General features: G+C 37.0%; 1 protein-coding gene across 3 annotated transcripts in view; it reads right to left on the minus strand.

The window, feature by feature from the left end:
* Positions 1–1,857: 1,857 nt before the first annotated feature.
* The window catches only part of PLCL2 (phospholipase C like 2), a 107,470-nt gene continuing 95,037 nt past the window's right edge, over positions 1,858–14,290 (minus strand). For 2 of the 3 annotated variants that reach the window (XM_052798687.1, XM_052798696.1), the window contains exons 6-7: positions 11,967–12,076; positions 1,858–3,127 (exon numbers count right to left, since the gene is read on the minus strand). In XM_052798687.1, coding sequence (XP_052654647.1) covers positions 2,948–3,127; positions 11,967–12,076 — 290 coding nt within the window. In that variant the 3' untranslated portion in view covers positions 1,858–2,947. Of the gene's footprint in view, positions 3,128–11,966; positions 12,077–14,290 lie in introns of those variants that run through there. The other variant, XR_008236859.1, reaches the window with a different exon arrangement.

Below are 14,290 nucleotides of genomic sequence, written 5' to 3' on the forward strand. Positions count from 1 at the left end.
ATACCTGAAAACTATGTAAACAGTTTAACTGCATTACAGCACATTTGAGAAAATAAAGGCAAAAAAAAAGTGTAAAGTCAACCTGTGATTTATTTTATTTGGAATACTTCACCAGATCTTGGGTGCTTATTCTTCTATATAATCTAAAATAAACACTGTAAAAAATGGACTAATAATAAAAGTAAATTGCATCAGGGATGCAAAGAACGCTTTAAGAAAATACAACTGAGAAAATTATGCTAATAAATTTGGTTTTGAAATTATCATCACTGGGTTAACAATAGAGCCTGATACTTTGCTTGCAGGTGGTTATCCTGCATTCTTTTAACATGCAACATGTAAACTCCCTAAAGGATTTAGCTACACATCATCTTTCAGAGTAACTGCCTGACTGAGTTCATTTTAAGCCTTTACACTACATACACATCTGGACTGAGTATGAATAATGGACAAAAGTGACCTCCATTTTAAGCAATCAGAACTACACTGAAATTGAAACATATTTAAATGGTCACTTAGCTAAATGCATATATTTTAACTTTTTTCTTCTTTTAAAAAGCAGATGCTATGTAAGGATATTACTCCAAAAAAGTATCATCTTCCTTTCTAACAAGATAGAACAGGATCAGAGCAAGTGGTTATATATATTGTAGAGTTGAACATACAAAATCCGTCAGTCCTAGCTTATGTGATACTCATCTTTCACTTTTTTTTTTTGCCTTAAAATGAAGAAAAAAACCACCAAACTGTTTAATCCTTTCAATGTTCCCTCACTTCTTTCCAGGTTGTGATATGCTAAACAGAAATATATAAATGCTAAGAATACCCAAGTCATCAATTCTGATAACATGGCTGGAGAGAGAGACTCTACAGAAATGCTTAATTTGTGATATGAATTATGTCATTCTGTAAATACCATGCAAACAGTGGTGGGCCAGGACTGCAAATGGAGCTTTACTGGCTTTTAAGATCTCTTTGAAGTATAATGCTAACTGTACTGACATCTTCCTACAGTCTAGAACTTTCAATTATGGCTAAAAGTTGGAACTTAAAATTCCAACAGCCTATGTTTTAGGTTTTCTGACAAAGTGAAACTGACCTTGTATATTTATGGACCAGGTGAATCTTGATGCAACACAGTTATTTTGCTGTAGATAAATCAGATTTAGATCTGATAGATTTGGCCCTGGAAGACTAATTTCATACTGGCTCAGAACATAGTTAGCAACAGGGAATTTCATGTTGCTTCCCATCAACTTCAGGTGCAATCAGAAGACTTCCAGCTGACAACGTAGAGAAGGACTATCTAAAAAGCAACGCTTGTAGGTGTTTACCACAGGTTAAATGTTTCATTTTGGAAATGTTGTTCATTTTTTTCAAACACAGAATAGAACTCGCTTCTGGCAAGATTGTAATATTGAGGCATACAATCTGTCACTAGACACTGAAAGAGCTTAGCACCTTCTAAAACTGCTCCTAACCCATGCAGTTTGACATTTAAAAGTGCAGGCTCAAGCTTTGACATTTACTATGCAAATTGTTTTCATCTTCCTCCCCCCCTCTTTAATTTTATAATGACTAGAAAATAAATTTAAGTCCCTAATAATTCAGATTAAGTGCAAGTATACCAATGTTATTGGTCAGAGCTCCACTGACTTTTACAGGACAGTATGTATATGTAGATGTTCATTAAAATCCGAATGCAGAAACAGCATCTTGAATTGGTTAAAAAAAAAAAACAAACAATCAGTTTACAATGCATGTCTTGAAGATCTCTAATTAAAACAATGCTTTTTAACAGACATCACAATCCTCCCCTTTTTCCCCACAGTGAAAAAAACTGCATTTTGATCTCTGTAGGGTTTTGCGTGTTTTTCTTCAAATTTATTAGCTTCTGTAATTATATAGTCCATTTTATTGTTGAACAGAAACAGTAAGAGAACACTCTAGGTTGGTATAGTCATTTTACAATAAGCATATCAGCTACAATACCTTTACCTAATGCTGTCAGAAAACCAAAACAGAACCAGAACAGCAATTTTTTTTTTTTTTTTTTTTTTTGACAAACCTGCTTATTGAGATACCACCTATTCTGTAAGGAAGAAAATACTTGAAAAATAAAAAAGTTAAAATTTAGTTAAAAGCTTTACTTGTCTGGGAGCAATCTCATAAAACTCTTTTTAATATGAGCACTTCACTTCACAAAAACTATTTACAACATTTTGCTTGCAGTTTGGTCACATTATCTACACACATTTGCAGAAGATCTTAGGCAAAATAGGTATGTATCTTCTTCTGACATAGGCTATCAGATTGATTGCACATTTTCCTTTTACATAATGGCTCTCCTACAGTGCACTGAAGTCAGTGATCACTGTCTAATTACATTCTCATTTTAATTTATGGCTCAACAATAAAATCAATACCACTTCAAACCAAATATCTGAGCGGCTGAATTAAATATAGTGTGAAACATGTGGATTCTACTTTTTTGGACCTGATTTTCAAAAGAATAATTCACCTCACTAGCACAATTAACAAATTGTGCAAAGAAATAAAGGACCTGTGCATCCAATTCATTTGAAAATCAAGGCATCTTGTCACATTCTGTCAATTGATTTCCCTCTAGTTACAGCTCATTTAAAAAATGTTCCATCTCCCTATGGCACTATAACGAACTTTTCAGCACGCTATTACTGAATTACAGTATCTTTTACATATATATTATATTTTGGCCAATAATGTCATTTCCATGTTACACAATATCATTGCCTTCACAAGCAGAGTTGCTACATACATTCACAGTTTCAGTAGATTGTAATTAGCTTCTCCAGTTGTGCTTTAGAAACTCCAAATATTTTCCAACAGTAAGTGCAAAGCAAATGTCCTATGCAGCTACAATTGGTCACAGAGTTATAAACTCCATAATTACGAGAAGAGTGTTCTCTCATTCTCCATTTTCATCATCTGCTTTTTCAGGTATGACCTCCAGACTTCGACGGGGCTTTGAGATTTCTGCATTTTCAGTGCCTGGCTTATTGAGTCCGCATGAAAGAGTGGCATAATGGATTTGTTTCAGATTCTCCAGTGCTTCATTTTTAGCATATTTGAGAAGATCAGCTTGTCCCTGTAAGAAAATAAATGCAGTTAGAATACACACTTGATAATAGGACTCTCTTTTTTTTCCCTCCCTTCTGTTTGTTTCAGATTAACAGTACAGTTGCCCTGCTCAAAAAAAAACCAAAAAACCCACCCAAAAGAACCCCCAAACCCAAAACAAAACTCAAAATTGGATAATTTGATGTTAGTAAGAACCAAGCTCTTTGCTTTCTCTGGAGCCAACCAGTTGCATAAACAAAGGGACAGGGATCATTTCTACCTAACAATTTTCAGGAAAGTAATCTGTGTTGTATTTTTAATCGATGGGGACTACAAATGTTTCTGCATAGAGAAAGTCGTGAAGGCTGATTTTAATACTTCAGAGAGCCATTAAACTGTTTTGGTTTTTTGGATCTTACAGATTTTTTTTCCTAGCAAAGTGATTCATTCAACAGTAGCATGGTAAAGGATCAATCCTTGTCAAAGCATGAAATATGAAAATACAGGTTGGCAAGCAACATATAAAAAGGACAGTGATGACAAAGACTTCACAGGGTTGTCTGCAGTTCAGTGCTATCATTGTCCCTCTTTACTTGCACTCTTAGTCTTCATAGTAATTAAGTTTTAAGTAAAGCTGTAAGAAAAACTGTCCCAGACTTAGGTGATTTGGCTTTGTCCTGCAGTATTGGCTACTCCGTCTCCCTTTATTGATTAAAGCCCTCTAACAGCAACAGCTCTCATTAGCAGACTATGGACTGCCTTTCCTGCAGCCATTACCTGCCTATTCTGCCCGTGTGCAGGGAATGAGCAAGGCTGTAGCGCACGGCGAGCACACCTGTCTTACGGGTGGACACAGAGAAGTTCACAAACACGTGCAAAGTCTGGAAGGGCCAAAGCGATTGCACTGTGTCTGCACTCCCGAAGGAGAACTGCCCCACAGCTTACAGAAAAGTAAATGACGCTTCAAAAATACCAGATTTTAAACAGCGTCATTTCCAATTGAAAGGGAGAAAAACACACACACAACCAAACAAAAAAACCCAGGTACTGTAGTTCCTTCAGACTGTCAGTTCCTATAATGTCTAATAAGGTATGAACACTGACTGCACCTTTTCCTGTAATTGGGGTACACAGGTCTCTCCTGTGTAAATTCTAGCTCCTAAGAGACACTTCTCTTGAAGAGATGCTAATGTCTCTTCTAGAGACATAACAGATATGTTGCCTCTCCTCCTCTGCCAAATAAAGTTGAAATCCAGCTTTACTTTTTGATTTAAAAAATGAAGGAGGAGAGGTAGAACAGCAGTCAGACAAAAACATGTGTGCACTCACGGTGTGATACTTCAGCCTTACTCAGAACATAAATACTATCCTATGAAGTAAACAGAATTACGCATTTGAGGCACACAAACTGAAAACAAATATAGCTTTCTTCAAAGAAATAATGCCCCCTCTCCCCTTATCCAAGACTATAATAGCCAAAGTGGGGTTTTTTTCTGATCACCAGACAGGAAAAAAATCTAGAAGTTCACCAATCACAGCACAAGCTTCAGTAATATTTTCTTCTGAAGAACACCAGGGCTACTTTTTTTTAAAATCACATACTTTTTTCCAAACTGACAAACAACTAAAAGCTAATTTAAAACACTCCAGCAGACTAAATGAGTCATATCTGGAGTGCATCTGTTTCTAGCCCAAGCTCCATTTTACATGGATTAGTAGAATATAGTTCTAGAACTTTAATCAAGTTATTTATTATAGGCAGAGCTGCTAGCAACAGTCTATTAATAACGTTGCCCCAAACTTCTCATTTAAAAAAACCTGCTTTCAGTTGCTTATATGCTTGCCAAACTTTTAACTACTTAAGCTGATACTTTCTGTGCAGGATTTTTGCCATTGGCAGATTTTATTATTATTACTATTTAATATTATTCTTCAACTTCATCCATATGGTTCATTCAGTTCTGAGAATAAAGACAGGAAAATGCTGTCAGGATTTCTTTAACAATCTTCCATCCTTCCCTCCCCACTCCCACTTGGGGTAGAGACTTGTAATTCAAATGACTTCAGGGACCCAGAGGAGCGGATCTATGTTATGAGCTTTTAATAAACAAAAATCAGATTTTGAACGTGGTTAGTACAATCACTCAGGATTTCATTCTTGACCATTCTTCATCTCTTCACAGCTCCAGCAATGTGGTAAGACAATGCATATTCCATTGCCAAACAGTAATGAATATGCATTAGAAGAAAAAGTTGGGTTTTTCCTGTATGGCTTCTCCAAGTTGTCTTACCACCAACATTTGGTTGCCAGTGCAGGCAGTCCAAAAGCCAGACTGGAAGAGGGGACAGGGACTCTGGTGAGGAGGTGGAAGAGAAAAAGAGAGGACAAGAGCAATCTCTAGGACTGACCTGGCAAGAAGTCTAGGACTGCAGAAAGGGAAGTTGGACTGTACTATACAAAGCAGAGAGTAGATCTTACTGAAAGAGGAGATTGTGAAATAATGAAAAACTAACACAGTGTGACAACACTGAATTTGAATCAGACAGGTGAGTGGAGAAAGGGAAAGATCGAGGCAACATTTGGGATTGGAATACAGAGAGAAAACGGATTGACAAAATCCACCATTTTGAAAGAAGTCTGAAAATGATAGACAAGTAGAAGAACTAACAACTGAGAAAGAGCGAGAGAGCTTGGTAATGAGACTAAAAGCTGGTGAGAGAGAAAAACAAACAAAAATGCAGAGCAGGGAGAAGACTGCAGAATACAATGAAATCGGGAAAGGTGATGAGAAAACTAAAATTAAGACTCATCAGGAAGGATCTCTAGAGGAGGTGAAGAGGGGGCAATATGAATTGGAAAGCAATGCGAAAGACCTGCCAGAAGAGAAAATTAGGCGCCAAGTAGGAACAGAATACTGGATGAAGGAGAGAGGGGAAGGAAGAAGCCAAGGGTTAGCAAGAATGGCTAGATTTTCAGCTGGGAACTGAGAGTGTCTGGACAAGACTGATCAGGGAAGATGAACTTCGTCGACAAGAGAGGATCTGGGATAAGGGACTGGCTTATTGCAGATAAAGGGTTCAGACTAAACACATTCAGCCAAGTGGGATCAAGTTTAGACCAGGGTGAAATAGAAAAATGAATCTGTGTATATTACTCTCTTCTCCAACACATAGAATGAAGCAATTGATTTCCGAATGCACTGAACTCAGAAAAATGTTGGTGAAACCAGCTGTGTTGTCATTATCTGCTGACATGTCTTGATCCAAAGATAAAACAAGAGCCAACCGCTGCTATGAAATATGGCACAAGCTCAACTGAGAGAGGTCTGCGCAACTGATGTAAAATGCCTAGCTCTGTTGATGTACCATCATGAAGCCATATGCTGGGGAAAAAAAAGCAGTATGCATCTTAAAAATTCAAGTTGTAGTCACAGTGAACACTGTTGAACAGTAATACAACGCATCTGAAAGGCAGAAAAGTAAAATAGTCATCCAGATCTGAAAAAATTGCCCACACACACTCAATTAAAAGAGCTCAAAGACCTTTCTTCTAGTTAGATATCAAATGTCTCTTGTCCAAGGGCTCCGAAGTTTCAGTTTCAGTTCTTTATATTCTATGCATTCTGTAGCTGCATAAGATCCTTATTTTTGCAGTAGGTGCCGTTGACTTAAAAAATAAGTTAATAGCACAGTCAGTTGACTACAAGCTGGAACACGGGAATCTCTCAGATCTATGGACTACTTGGAGGTCTTTCACCTTCTTACCAGCCCCAAATGGCTGTAGGCTACTTGCTCTGATAAACTGCATATTGTAAAGCCAATACAAGAAACCTATCAACGGCTCAGACCTTAGTCTCAATGGCTCAAAACTTAGTCAAGCAGATTTATCATAAGGAAGTACAAAAAATCCCCACATTCAAAGAAACAAAGCTGGTCTGCAGAGACAACTCAATGCTGGAATCTGGAGCAGTTGCAGAACCAAACCCATACGTTTCTCACTATACAGCAGGGCTGCCTTTGTCAGGCTTTCACCTCAGGTAAGTCAAAATGTAAATGAATTTAGTCCTTAGTGTTGTCTGGTAAACACACCACAAAACTCAAATTTACTCCAAGCACTGTGGTTAACAGGCAGTTTGTGATAATTCCCAGCTGGGAATGGGACCGATACAGGACTTGCACATCCCAAGTGCAGAGCACCATAAGAGCACTGTCCTCACAGCAGCAGATGGCAATCACTGCTCCCTTTCCTTCACTGTGGTTACAATTCACTAACAGAACTGAGTGCTATGTAACTTTAATACCTATTTCACATATTGATGTTTACAAGCTTCAGAAAAAGAATAAAGCACCAAGCTGTTTTGTAGGCAGACATGAAAAAGATCTTAAAGAACATCAAAGAACAAAACTGACATTCATTCATAAGCTTTTAATAAACAACAATAAAAGATGTGAATTAATGTGGAAGCCCAATTCAATATCCTTCATACTTCTCTGTCCCAATATGCCTGCGTCAACTACTCTGTTTTGGGGTTTTTTAAATCAACTTTAAAAATCTTCTGTTTGTTTTGAAGCTTTCGGCTAATAGGCAGTGTTTTTATATCATAGCTCCTGAAAGGTAATTAAAAACAAACCCCAAATGGTTCCCATCAGTTCTCATACCTATGAAATGAGGTATCATTTCAGAGTCAATCGGATATAGCATCAACTAGAATGTCTCAGCACAGCTACCTATATAATCTGGCATGTATTCACTACTGACTTTTGGTTAACAGGTTCTTCAGTGAGTGTGTGAACATCAAAGTAAAACTGTAGAGATGACATTTGAAATAACTGCATGAGCACTCTTTCTCCCCCCGAATCCCAAGAAACTGTATCAGTAATGACTGGGCTTTAGCTCAGGTTCTGGGACCCAAAGCTTGTATCAGGAAAAGTAAGAAGCCAGAAGCCAGTATCCCTTTCTCAAAGCGTTTCTCTGAGCAGTGGCTGCTAGGTACAATGGGACATACTGCAAGTGCTCCAGCTGACATGCTCTGACTGCATTTACAGAATCAGGACATAAAGGACTTAACTTCCTAACTCTAAATATGGATTTAATTAGGATCCAAAATTCCACCAGTCCAGCAACATCAACAGACTAGTAGTTTTAGATATTTAAATTGAACTGTGATGCAAGAGGTTTTCTGAGTGCCTACAAGACTAGGCAGCAGCTATCAGAGGCTTTACAAATGCCCCATGGTGACAAAAGTGCTGCCTGAATCCCCTTGTACATTTGGTCCATAAAATTGAGATTATTTAAAAAAAAAAAAAAAAAGTAAGAAGTTGCACCCCTGTAAGTGCCTTGAATGTTCCCTTTATAAATACATTTATAAAAATAATGTAGGTGCAGAACCAATGTCATTACAGAGAGAACAGATGCCATGAACTGCATGCCTTGGAATTTCTTTCAAGAGAAAGTAATTCATGTTGTCTAATGTGACGTCTAAAAACTCATAGCCAACAAGAAGCATCTAACAAATGCTGGAGTTAGGAGTCCCACCTTCATTCCGAGTACTTCCACTGAACTCTCCCTATGTGTTTGGAACAGCTCTTTGTTGCAAAGACTAATTTAAAGATGCTGTTATGCTCTTCTTATGGGCATCTCAAATTCTGAGCCTATAGAGTTTTTTTCCAGAGTTTTGGTATGCCAGAGAAGTCCATAAATTGTAACATTAGGTTGTTCGTAGAAGTCTGCTGCAACAGCACTTAGAGTGATTTTCTTTCTTCAACTGTGTACTCTTTCTGGCAGGAAATGTGATTATCTATATTTAGAAAATATGAGTGCCATCAGTCTGAGTAATAACAATAAACAAATTACTAGCAAATGATCTTGCAAACTGCCTGTTTGAAAGACAGGAATATTCTAACACTGTACAATCTCTAAATCTCTCAGACAGACAACAAAGTTCACTAAAGCAGACTAAATTTAGTCTAAGTGATGTTCTGAAGTTAAACAAGTATCTCTATGTGCATATATGGGGTGCATAAGAATGGGAAAGTGTGCATATACACATACACAAATATAGAGATATTTCAGCTGAATTCAAACATACTATACCAATAATAAATTTGGTCACATGGCTTCAAATTAGGAAAAATAAAATCCTTTTACAAATTGCAACGCACACGCACACACATATACATATAGATATTTAATAGCTACGTCAAATGTTCTAAACAAAGAATTCCCCTAGAATTAAGCTGTCAATTTTTGTTATTTTATCAAACTTTCCATTGCATCAACTGTAGTCAAAATGTCCCAATTGAGAAAAAAAGATCAATATGTACCTTGAGGGTAAAATGCAGCTTAATTGGCTTGGAAAATACATCAGCCACACCATGTGAGCATTCTGTGATTCCTCTGTGAGGGAGCTGAGGATGGCGCTCATGCAGAATTATTTAGTAATGCTATTCAAAGCCACACAGCAATTCCTAAATCATAGCCAAGAGGCCATGTAAAATACTGTTCCTAATTACAAGAAAAATAAAAAGTTAAATCCATCTAAGCATGCACTGCCATCGGTGTGTTGGTTGCTGAACTGTCTTGCTTGTTGAACAGCAAAATTTGGGGCCACTGAATAGACAGGAATTTATTTTTGTACGGTTCAAGAGGGAAGTTAATTTGACGTAGGCAGGGAATTCAACAGAAAAAAGAAATTCTTCTCACACTGGTTCAGATTGTCACTCTCCTGATCCATTTTTACTCTAAAAAATGTGGGCATTCACTTCCCATCACTGTCCTCGCATATTTTTTAGAGAAATGGAAAAATGGAAATGGAAAAACATAGTATTAGATCAAAGTCCCAATTGCAGGTCTTTTCCTCCAGACAGGAAGAGTAGCGTCTTAGAAACTGATAAACTTTTTCTATTTAATTACGTCACCCAAGAGAAGTTATGGTTACAGCCTATATTTAAGAGTTTGGAGTGAAAAACCTCAATATGTTACTTCAAACAAATCACAACCTCTAACTTTTTGTACATCTAAATGTGAATAACAGCAATTAATAGATGCCTATGTGAACTGTAATACTTGTAAATAACTTTTAAGGTGTAACAACACACCAGAACTTTCTGTAACAGCTCCTGTAAAGTTTCAACAACAGGCTGATTAAACACCTCAACAATTTTTTTTATGAAGTATTATGGGACAAATTGTACCTTCCTACAGATAGGACCTTAATCTGCAAGTAGAAAAAAAAAAAACAACAAGTCAATGCTGAAGAGATTTTCTCAATAATCTCTTCAAAACGAAAGCCTTCTAACTTCATAATTACGTTAATCTTAAGGATATGCACAAAAGCCTTTCAGTGCTCTGAAGAGCCAGATCTACCATGTGGGTTCTCCAATTCCTGGCTTACACAGAAATCACGACTTCACATTTCAGTCGCTCATCAACTACAAACCTCCCCCCCACCAACCCTTATGTTCTGAATGGAAAGCAGAGATGAAGCAAAGGTACTGCTGTTTCAGGCAGCATTAAAATAGATTTGCCTATCCAAGCTGGTATCTGATACCTTTGACAGAAAAGTAAAGAAGGGATAAGAATTTATTTCCTTGACATTTGCCCACACCCACTGAACTGACGCCCCTCCTCTCTATCCCCTAGGTAGCACAGGAATGGTACTTGACACATCCCATACACTGTCTTCAGGAAACTCTGCTCTAATAAAGAAAAAGTGATAGTCTGGTCCTTTTACCTATAAGCAGAACCTGCATGCATATTTTTAGAATGTATTAACTGTACATGCTACAGCAAATTTAACCTCTTTGAGATTCTCCTCTGCACTGGACTTGTGCAGTGTAACACAAGAGGGACCAGAGCATCAAGCAACACCGTGAAAAGCTTAACAGTTGAAACCAACACGGAAAGCTGGAGAAATACATATGTATTACTGCTTTTCTGTAGTAGTTCACTGTAAGAAGAGACGATAGGGAATTTTATTTTCAATAAGAACTAAAAATAAAAAAATATGTGGGAGAAAATAATTTTCTTTCTAATTAAAACAGACTTTATAGTTTAATGTAGTGATGAAATATTTGATTGAGTGGGAGAGAAAAACTCATTAGTGGATGTAAACACAAAACTTGAATAATTTGGGCTAGAAGGATAGTGTCAAGGGAATAAATTAAGGGAGGCAGTTTTACTATCTCTATAAATTTTTATATATTCTACTTAGATGAAAGACCAGTGATACGAAACCTGAACTGTTCCACATTCTAGCTTCCTGAGGGTCTCTGGCTGAAAGCTTCTTTATACTTCATCACTTACTGTTGCATCAAAACGTAAGCAAATGCACTCGACAATGCAAAGAGAATCTCCAGTTCATATACACTCAACTTACTCCAGTCTGGATTACTAATATAATTTGTATGTATCATTAATCACCATTCATCACTGACTGCAGTAGCAACTGTTTCCCTTTTGTTTTTCAATAACTGCATTAACCTTAACACTCTTACTCCCTTTTAAATCACAAATCAGGGTTTAAACAGCAGCATAGCTTCCTCCCAGCCCGAGTCACTTCACAGAAATCAATACTCATTGTTTCACCCATGTGTTCAAGATTACAATGGATCCTGTTAATGTTAAAAGGTTGTAAGAAGAAAATGTCAGACAAACTAAATAAAACAACCATCCACAACAATAGAAAAGAAGAAAAATTCACATTGAGAGTCTGCTGTGTTTTCAAGTTGTATAAACTAAACTGAATATGGTTATAGGAGTGAATAAATCCAGTTGAACTGTGACACATAACAATGACCAGTAACAATATTAGAACGTCAGTTGTGAATGGAAAAATACAGTAACTAACCAAAGGAAGACACATTACCTTTAAAATTGTAATGTTCCATGTAAAACTTTCTACTGATTTTTGCAGTTTTCTTTCTTTTAAGCCTTCTCTTGCTCCTATATTGTGCAGGTTTTCATGAAACTCCATTGCTGTGGAGAATAAAAGAGGGAGGAATATAGTATCTATTTTAGTAGATTTTTGTGATCACAGAGGTAGTGATTTGAAACTAATAAGGCAAAAGGACAGTGAAAAAGCTTCAGAAATTTTATTCTTCAAGCACAAATGTATCTGATCTAGTAATGTGCAACATTATACAACATATCAATATACACAAATCTCTCCAAGCCAAAATCCACACTGAAGTACGTGTTGGGTCACTGCCATACAAAAATGGAGCCAAGCAAATATTTACTACACAAGAATATTCTTTAAGCACAACTGAATTTGTTGCACCATATGTAAAAAACTTTTTGTGAGTTGCTATAGAATGGAAACAGTAATTTCATTAAATACTCTATCCCAACAAATTTATGTTGTGCCTTACTCTTTTATGCACTAAATTTACATCACAGTTGTCCAGCTAACAGCTTATACGCTGGGGCCAGCCTAGAAAATAACCTTCTCAGCTAACCCCTGAGGAGAAAAGGAGTTACTGTGAAGGAAGAGTGCCAAGTGAACCACCAAGGACATTTTACCACACCCATGTAAACCACTGTGTCCACAAAACCTGTATCTGACAAACTCCAAACCAAAAATTTTTGGCAAAATTCAGATTAGCTTGACCTAAACATTGAGTAGAGTGACCAGAGCTTTCGTTTTAACCCAGCACACTGCACAGATGTAAGAAAAACAATTTACTTTCCATGCTGCTGTTACAAGTCATATAAAAATAAATTTGAAACAGTTTCCTTCATACAGGGGAAGTAAAATGTCCTTCCATGAGTACACATATCAACCCAACATGGATTACAGCAACTCCGCTATGGAAATCATACATTAAATTGTGCTCTCAGGATCTCCATCACTAACAGCATAAAGGGTATTTTGTGGGCAAAAGTTGGCAAGTGGTTGTGACTTACACCTATGAATGTAAAACCAAGTTGTAGCTTAATTAGAAATTATAATTTTAACTATGTTGTTTGACATCTATTTGCCCAGTAAGTATATATGCTTCAAAATTTACATGTAACTAATTATCATAGAATAACCCTACAAATTTGTGTTGGCTGTCAATCCTAGAGCAGACTGACTTCTAAGGACATTATAGTATCTATTCTTCGTAGACTCTCACCCCACACTCATGTCTCATTACAAGAAAGAGATATGACTGAATGTTTTCACTGTACATTCCCTTACCTTACTCATATATATATACACATTTTTAAAATTATTCATAAATTCATTTGAAAGACAAGATTGTTCTTTTTAGCCTTTCTTACTATTTTAAATTTTACTACAAGGAAAATAAATGGCAAATATTTTTCCTGAATTGAACTACTGTATCATTTTTATTTTAAACACTTCTCCATCTCTGCCTCTGCCTCTGGAGTACAGCCTCAAGTGAGCCATTCATATTCTATTTCCCCAAAACAGATTTCTAACCAGGTGAGAAATTAAAGTTCATTCATCCATCACCATTTCCAAGTATCCATCTCCTGTCTACATCATCCAAAAAAAAATAAACTCCCAATATGATCATGGAAAGATTATGCACAGATCCATATTTACAACATTACATTTCTAGAGCCACCATAAAAATACAGATTTTCTGATCTGTACCATGAATTCTGAGACTATACTGCTAAACTTTTGGAGTTCTGTACCTCATTTCCATCTTTATAAATATTGCCCTTCAAATTGATGGGCAGTCGTGATCAATAATGACCTTGAACCGAAGCCACTCAGAAAGACAGAGAGATTAAGAATAATGGTGACGGCCTGCACGATCGATGTGAAATTGGTTATGCGTATGTATACAAAGTCACTAGCATCTCAAACGTGGAGACAGTGGTGGCCACATATTCAGACAGGCAGAAGAGCTCTTTTCTGGGTCACTGACTACCTTCCGTGGTGACTCTCTTCCTTCTTTACACTCATGCTTTACACCCATGTCTCTTCTGCCAAAGCCATTCCACTCCAGCTAAATATTCCTGGCAGTTAGCAGCAACATTTCAGTGCCCTTTTTCAGAAAACGAAACAAAGTTAGATCATCCTACCAGGGCACACACATGTAAACCCTCAGCAGACAAGTGCCTCCTGCTTAAACAGCACTCAACATCTCTTATGGGCTGGATAGGGCAACTCATTATCACGCTAAACTAAAGCTACCCTACTCTAAGTCTAAACATACAACCAGGGACAAG

The sequence above is a fragment of the Harpia harpyja genome, chromosome 1 (genome assembly GCF_026419915.1).
Source record: "Harpia harpyja isolate bHarHar1 chromosome 1, bHarHar1 primary haplotype, whole genome shotgun sequence".
NCBI lineage: Eukaryota > Metazoa > Chordata > Aves > Accipitriformes > Accipitridae > Harpia > Harpia harpyja.